Genomic DNA, 8475 nt, shown 5'->3' on the forward strand with positions numbered 1-8475 from the left:
CAAGTAGACCCTGATCCATATCTGAAACTGACTTAGATGACAAAGTCCTGAACTTCAAGTTAATGCTATAATGGATAAATTACTTGAAAGCATCGGCAGGAAAATGCATTTTGGACACACAAGTATGTAAACAATTTTGTGGCCATGTGTGTTCCACGTGGTTTTAAAGTATGTCCACAAGTCCTTTATTTCAAGGGTGGACCTTATACTCCCCTTCACATGTGGGCTGGACTTAGTGGTTCACTTCTAATGTTAGAATATTGTAGAAATGAAAATGAAGTGTCTGAGACTAGGTCATAAAAGGCACTGCAGCCTCCTTGCTCATCCTCTTGGATCACTTACTCTAGAAGCCAGCTTAGTAGTATCTTGAGAACACTCATGTAACCCAGTAGAGAGGACCATGTGAAAGAACTGAGGCTTTCTCCCAACATCCAGCAAGGAAACTGGTTTTAACAGTTATGTGAGTACGCCATCTTGGAAGGAAATCCACCAGCCCGTGTCAAGGCTTCAGATGATGACAATCTCATGAAACCCTGAGCCAGAACACTCAACTGAATTACTCCTGGATTCCCAACTTTCAGCAGAAGTATGAGATGATATTGTTTTAAGCTGTTGCTTTGGGGTAATTTGTTATGTAGCAGTAGTTCATTAATGCACTGCCAACTTTGGGCCATGTCTTTATCCTGGGGCGCTGTCCATCTAGTCTAATCTAAGCCAGAATCTGCTACTTGAGTTTAGAAGACATACCTCACCCTTGATCTGACCACCCTCAGTATCAGATCAAATTCCTTATCACTCACCTCAATATCTTATCAGCCTTGCCTAGCCTCAGCAATGATCCTCTCATTTAAGCCAGAATCCACCCTCACCCTTATGGTCCTCTTAATAAGTTTCCATTCACTGACACCTACTCTATTGTTGTTCATTGCAGTCTCCCAGTCTCTCTTTGCAATCGCATGGCCCCACCCTGTTCCTTAGCTATAAATCCCAGTTGTGTCCCTACTGGAGTCAGACTTAAGCTCAATCTCTCTCCCATATTATAAGACCCCGCTGTAGTACTCTTACTTTGAATAAAGTTTTTCTTACCACTTTTAGTAAGTGTTATGAATAATTTTTTAACATTTCCAAGTTCTGTTATTAGGGATTATTCTCAAAGGAATAGTTTTATACCTTTACTTTTTATACTATATTCATTTGGAGGAACACATTTTTAGAATTAAAACATTTCATGTTTTTACAATACAAACAGAAAATAGCTTTTAAAACATATTTATATATCCTTTAAAAAAATGTAGTAATCTGAAAAGGATGTGTATATAGACATGTCAGTGTATATACATTCATATCCTCAGAGCTCCAAGGAAAACATAATTCTAAATAAACTATAAATTAAAACATTCAGCCTGCAAAGAGTGAAATCTTTGGAATTAACTTGCCAAAAAATCATAGAGAATGAAATATTAGTTTAAAAATGTATACATAAAAATATTTGGGATTTAGACAAAATTTTCTTTTAAATAAAGTTAGGTCAAGCCCTAAACCATCTATTTAAAAAAGAAAGAAAGAAAGAAAGCCTCTGTATCATGTAATAACCTATATTGGAAAAGAACCTAAAAAGAATAGATATGTATCTGTATAATTAAATCACTGTGATATACATCTGAAACACAACATTGTAAATCAAATATATTTCCATAAAAATTTGTAAAGAAAGCTTTTAAAATACAAGGTTATAAGGAAAAAATCAAAAAGAAAGTAGAAGGTATATATGAATTGAAACAAAAATATAAAACAACAAAAATAAAGCTTGTTGGGATAATAAAACAAGAGCTGCTTCTTGGAAAAAGAAAATCAGAAACACTGATACAACTGTGGCAAATCTAATAAGGGGAAGAGGAGGTTAATACCAGTACTAGAAATGAGAAATGGAATGCAGTTTTGAAAGGATAATGTTCAACTCTGAGTGGAATTAGTTTTGTTTCAGAAAAGATCCAGTCAAGCAAAAACCTGGGGAAAGAAAGGGAAGGAAAGAAAGAGGAAGAGAGTCAGGGGAAGAAAAGAAGAAAAGGAAAGGAAGGGAGAAAGAAAGAAAAGGAAATGTCTCAACAGATGTTGTAAACTCTCCAATGAAATATTTCCCTTTAAAATCTAAAAACAGAAATAGAAATTCATTAAGACATATCCTCATTGCCTTTGATGGTATTAAGAACAAGAAAACCCATTTACACATCACTGTTTAGAATTTCTGGCAAACACAATAAGATTATTAAAAAAAAAAAACAGAAATAGAAATATGCCATGTTATTTGTAAAAATATGGACAGCAGAAATATTTTTTCAAAAAATATTTTATTTCTATAAATAGTAATTTAACTTAGAATGTTTTGGCAACATTAATAAAACAATAAATTTTACCTGAAAAAAACAAGCAAAGTAGACAAGGAAATTCACAAAGAGCAATAACAAAATAGTGATCTTGACAGATATTCAATACATTTGTAAACAAAACAAAGTGTCATTGCCTGAAAAAAATATAGAGGTATCAACAGAAAAACTGAGGAATCTCCTGAAAGAACTCAACTCACTATTAACTATATTTTATTTGCAGGCACAGAAAGTGACTCAAGGTAATTCTAAGAAGCAAAGCCCTGAGATTATTATCTCTTCTCAGTTTTTGTGTGTGTGTGTGTGTGTGTGTGTGTGTGTAAAAAGTAGGAAATTTAGGCTGGAGAGGGAAGAAGAGGGTAGAGACTTAAAGTGCCTTCAAGGAGGAGGAGGAAAGGGGGGGGGTTGAGGATTTCATTGTGTGATTTGAACAGCACTGGTGAAGCTCAAACAAGGGAGGTAGCAAGCCATGCAGGCCTAGTGGAAGAGCATTTCCAGAAGAATAACAGTTGTAAAGTTTTTGGATCGGGAAGAAATGGAATTTGCTTGAGGAAAAGCAAGGCCAGTGTTGTCAAAAACACGGCAGCAGTGGGGAACATAGTAGAGTAGAATGACAGAGAATGGAAGAGAGGAAATACTCAGGGACCATATCACTGGAACCTTTTTATTTGGCAATAAATATAACTTGTACTCCTTAGGAGCATACTTCAGAGCAAACAACAGTAACTGTGTTCAAAATACTAAGCAACAATAAAAACATATAAAGAAAACATTTCATATTTTTACTATAGAAATAGAATAAAGGAGATAAGAATGCAATAGTCTGCACATTTATTTATACATAGAGTTTTCACCTGAGACCAGAACACACACACACACAGTTTATACACCTAAAAGTGGTTTAAGCTGACACTTTGCAAAGTGCTTTGGCCCAAGTAAATGAACTGGAAAGGCCTAGTAATATATTCAAAGTGCAAATCAATCATCAAGCATTGAGTAAATAAATACAATCTACTTGTATTTGAATTTACACTCAGGAAATTACCTAAAATGGAGACAATAGACTTACTACAGCTTAGTCATCTGTAGTCCTTCCTCTTCCGTTCTGAAGACGGATGCTAACACCTTGGTGATTACCACTTTCCAGCATTTTGTGAAAGCTTAGAGCATTTAAATAAACTGTGGACGGGGGGAAAAATAGTGGGGAGAGACAAAGAGGAGGAGAAAGGAAGAGGAAACGGAGAGATTTCTCCTGGCATAGGTATACAGCCAGGATCCCAGGTTCCTTGAATGGTGCACAGAGATTGCTAGGTACCTGTGCCAGAAGTGGAGAAGGTATGGCATTCAACTCCAGGAGGAGACTCAACTCCAGGAACACACAGAGGAAGCCAAGTGTGCAGATGTTCAGGAACCAATACTTAGAGGGTACACCACAGGTCTGTGAAAGAGCCCTTGGAGACTGCAAGAAAAAAGGTTTCCACAAGTATAATCACAGACTAGATAGTTGGATAAAGTAGAGGAAGGATAAGAACTCTATGACCTGATAATTACTGAAATAAATGAGACAATTCCTGCACATCAGACTGTGTCAAGTAAGACTGAAAATCAGTATTAGTTTCATAAAATGGGAAATTATACACACAAAGAATTAGCTGTTAACTGCAATACATTTGTGTCCAAGGCAAGATAAGATACAAAACTGAAATCTTCACGTGTTCAACTAGGGTAAGATACATGTAACTGGAAAAGGTAAGGAAAAGTTCTATAGAGGGTTTAATCACCCTGGACCCTTTGTATCCACTACATTTACTATTCTCAGACAACTCCATTGTAGCTTAAGGGTAAGAGAACTAAATTTAGCCCAATTCATAAACTGAACACATTCCCTGTGTTTGATCCTTTTCAGTTAAAACTATGGGTCCAGTACAAATCAAACTGGATGTCAAGGCTTTTTTCCTTGGGAATCTTAACTTGCTTTACTACTGTGACTGAGACAGATATGGCTACTTCACTGTGACTAAAGGCTAGCCAAATGGGAAAGGGGATGGAATGAATCAAATTCCCCTTTTGATCACTCAACAGGAGGTCCACAGGCACCAGCCCTCATTCTATTAACTATCTCTGCTTCTCCAACTGCAGTCAATGATAACACAGGGCCTGCTTGATGCTTGCAGGGGCCTCTCACCAAACACAGGCATTTTAACAGTTGGCTTCCTTGAGATGTACCTGGGCTAGGTAAAGACACTCTGAGACAGTGTTCCTTCTGCCTTGGCTCCATGCCTGGAGTGAATGCATACCTCTTCCTCAACTGGGACAAGAAGCCACAGCTCTCCACTGACTAAATCCCATGTCTGGTCCAAACTCACATCATAGCTTCTCCATCAATTTCACACCAGGCTTTTGGAGCCAGGTTATCTTAGATCAGCACAACAGAGGCCCTTCAGAGAGTTCAGCAGCACAAGGGACCATATTATAACAAAACCATTCCAATCTGGCTATATAGTTAATACTGAGATCTTCAAGGCATGAAAACAGTTGAAAATTGCATTGCTAAAACACTCTATAGATTATATGTATAGTTGAGCTTTCGAACTTACAAATAACATGAAATACCAAAATAGGTTGTTACTTTTCCTTTCTCCACCTCTCTCGTTCTCTCTCTCTCACAGACACACACGCACACATACTTTTTAGTGTTAAGACAATTGTATGAAAAACAGGTAATTTTTTTTTAACTTTCTTTTTTTTAATTTTATTTTATTTTTAAACTTTACATAATTGTATTAGTTTTGCCAAATATCAAAATGAATCCATCACAGGTATACATGTGCTCCCCATCCTGAACCCTCCTCCCTCCTACCTCCCCATACCATCCCTCTGGGTCGTCCCAATATATTTTTAAATAACGTCTCAATACTCAAACAAAACTATACTTCATGTATTTAAAACAAAAACACATAAATTATGCATTGGTTTCTCTATATTTGATATTATTGAATAATGCTATAATTGAATTTTTTGTTTTTAATGGAGTTTATAACTTTGAAATACTTGCTTCAGACTTACTTAAAGTAGAATTAACCGGGTTTTTTGACCTCCTACTTTTAGATTTGGGGGGTGATGGTTCAGAATCAGATGTGTTCACAGTAATGGATGCTACTTCCACCAATCCTGGTTGAAGGGGTTCCAGTGATACCTCAATAACAACTTTTGTTTCAGGAAGTAATCCTTCTAGCTGCTTAGGCTTCTTAAACATCTGATGACACTGGGTCTGTGCTCCCTTTTCACTTTACAAATTAAAAACTGTAGCCGACATTTGGAACACTGTTGAAAACTCTTTTCCCAGAGCCGTCTATAATGACATATGTATAGTGTTGCAGTTTTAAAAATTTGGAGACAAAAGGGGCAAAGTAAATTCTTAATGTTATCATGGTATACTCTGAAATTTGCATCCACATCTGCAAAGAATGATGATCTGTAACTGCAAACCTGGCATACATAGGGCATTTCACCAGGCTTATGATTGTCTTTCATGTGCTGTAAGAGAATCTGATCTGCCTCAAAGGACAATTCACAGATTTTACAGACTGTGCAGGGCTCCTGGGACGTGTGGACACTTTCAGTGTGACACTGCAGCTGGAAGGGAGTAGGAAACTGGCGGTGGCAGTGCTGGCAGGTGGTGTGGTATTTCCAGCTGTCACCTCTCAGCCTCTCAAGTTCCAAATGGTGCTTCATGTGATTCATAAACTTAACATTTTTTAGAACTTTCAAGCAGCTGCGGCATTTAAAGGCTGTGTGAGTTTTCGGTTCTGGCTGCCCATCTCCTATATGCTGTCCATACTAGAAGTCATGAAGTAACACAATCAGATTGCCTTCTGTGGGATCAGCAATCTTATTTTGACTTGATACACTTGGAAAGTCAGTTTTTGTCAATCCATTTCCCCCTAAAGGACTTACAGGCTTGCAATGAACATTGTCCTTTGGAAAAGCTGTTGGACAAGGTTCTCCACTCTGAACATGGCTTAATGAGGTATGAACACTGTCTGGTGTGCTTCGCTGAGTAGTCACTGTATAAAAAATACCTGAAAGGGACAAAGCTAAAGAATATTCTCCTATAATTCCATCACTGAGTTTAGGCCTTTTGGGGACTTGTGCTATTTGTTTCAGAAGTGAAAAGTCGCTTTGATACATGAGGACTTTTATCCATAGCTCCTGCAGAAACTGCTGTTTCAACTGGATGCTGCAATGAACTTGCGAAGGTAATCGAAGGAGAACATAACTCTGAGAAGCTATTTGGCACTATTTGTGGTGAAATATTTTTATAATCCGCTTTGGACAAAGGCTCAATAATAATAGAACTATCTGTTGATCTTGATTCAGAGACAGAAACTGGCAAGACAGTCTTTGCTTCTAATGTAGGAGTCACATGACTAACAGGCTGTAATTTCTGGGCATTGTCTTTCCTGAAGTGATCATACCTATTTCTCCTTGAACAAGAACCTGGGGTACCTCTGTTCAGTATGTTTGAAATGATTGGTTTTGAATTTGAGGTCATCCCAACAAAGATCACATCATCATCTTCATTTACATACTCCACTCCAACCAAGATCAGTTCAGCATCTTCATCATCTACTTGTTTGGTTTCTCCCTCGCTTTTCTGTGGTTCTGGCTCTTGTTCTTCTTCACATAACACACATGGTGGTTGCATATTTTAAATGCTTTTTTGTTCTTGGAAGGTGTGGCCACAAGTCCTAGTGCTTCCTTTAAATAAACTGCCACCTAGGTATAAATATACTACATATTAGTTAAGTACAGAAAAATGTGCTATTTGGTTATCTCCTTAACTCTAGGGTAGTTATAAACACCCTTATCTTACAGATAAAGGTACTGAGCATCAAAGAGACTAAATGACAGCTGAAAAACCTATGACTACAAGTGTACATGACTCAAGAGTCATAGCTTTGATCCATGTGGATTTTAATCTCTTCTAATTAAAAAAAGAAAAAACAAAACAGAACACCACCACTGATCATTAGGAGAAATCACATGTAAACGACGAATATTTTTATAACTGTACTATTGTACAGTGTTTAAAAACATGGACTTTAGAGTCAAAGAAGATTAAGTTGGAATTCTAAGTTAATCACACAAAAGCTGCAGCTTTTTGGGCAAATTTATAAGTTTTAAATGTGTTTCCGCACCTTAAAGATAAACATGCTTATTTCTTAGACTTAAGGTTAAGCTGTTTTTAAAAAGTGTCAGCTATTTAATGGCATCTTGTTTTGTAGTAAAATTGGAAAAAAAAAATACTTATCTTAATGCACATTACAAATGATTCACACATACTAACTTCATAAATGTTAATACAGAAAATAGGTAGCAAATTCAAATATAAAGTATCTATACATAGTTAACAAACAGCATAATTCAATGTCAAGCACTTAACACAGGCCTAGGAAATTGAGAATGAACTCTTTTGATAATTGCACCCCCAAATCCACACTGATATATCCTAAATTTCTCCCTCTAATCCTGACTAAACTTAAATCCAACAATGCTTCATCCTTCATTCCACATGTCTCTTCCCCACATATCAGGCAAAGTCATGGCAGTATTTCTCTAATATCAATATCAGACAGAGACATCACACACACACACACACACACACCAGATATTCCATATGAATACAGATGCAAGAATCCTCAACAAAATACTGGCAAACAAAACCTAACAACATATAAAAAAGCTTATATGCCATGATCACATGGGATTTATGGAGGTATGTAAAGTTGGTTCATTATATGAAAGGACAAAAAAATACATCTGCCTGCAGAAAAAGCATTTCCCTGAATCTAGCACCTTTTCATAATAGGGGTTAAAGTAAAACACTTAATAACTAAGAACAGAAGAGAACTTTCTCAAAGGGTACCTGTAAAAGACCCACAGCTAACATCATATTTAATAATGAAACACTGAAAGCTTTCCCTATAAGATTGGGAACAACACAAGGAAGTCTATTCCACACTTTGGTTCAATACTATACTGGCAGTTCTTTACCAGAGCAATCAGGTAAGAAAAAGGAATTGTTGTT

At 36.7% G+C, this 8475-nt stretch overlaps 1 protein-coding gene across 1 annotated transcript; it reads right to left on the reverse strand.

Moving 5' to 3' along the window:
* Window positions 1-2861: 2861 nt before the first annotated feature.
* LOC105000159 (zinc finger protein 280B-like) lies at window positions 2862-7092 on the reverse strand. Its single transcript, XM_010855861.1, is given in 4 exon segments — window positions 2862-2929; window positions 5451-5657; window positions 5660-6530; window positions 6532-7092. Coding segments are annotated over 4 exon segments (1707 nt in total).
* Between the last annotated feature and the right edge of the window lie 1383 nt (window positions 7093-8475).

Source organism: Bison bison, unplaced genomic scaffold, assembly GCF_000754665.1.
Source record: "Bison bison bison isolate TAMUID 2011002044 unplaced genomic scaffold, Bison_UMD1.0 scf7180017864368, whole genome shotgun sequence".
NCBI classification, from domain to species: Eukaryota; Metazoa; Chordata; class Mammalia; order Artiodactyla; family Bovidae; genus Bison; species Bison bison.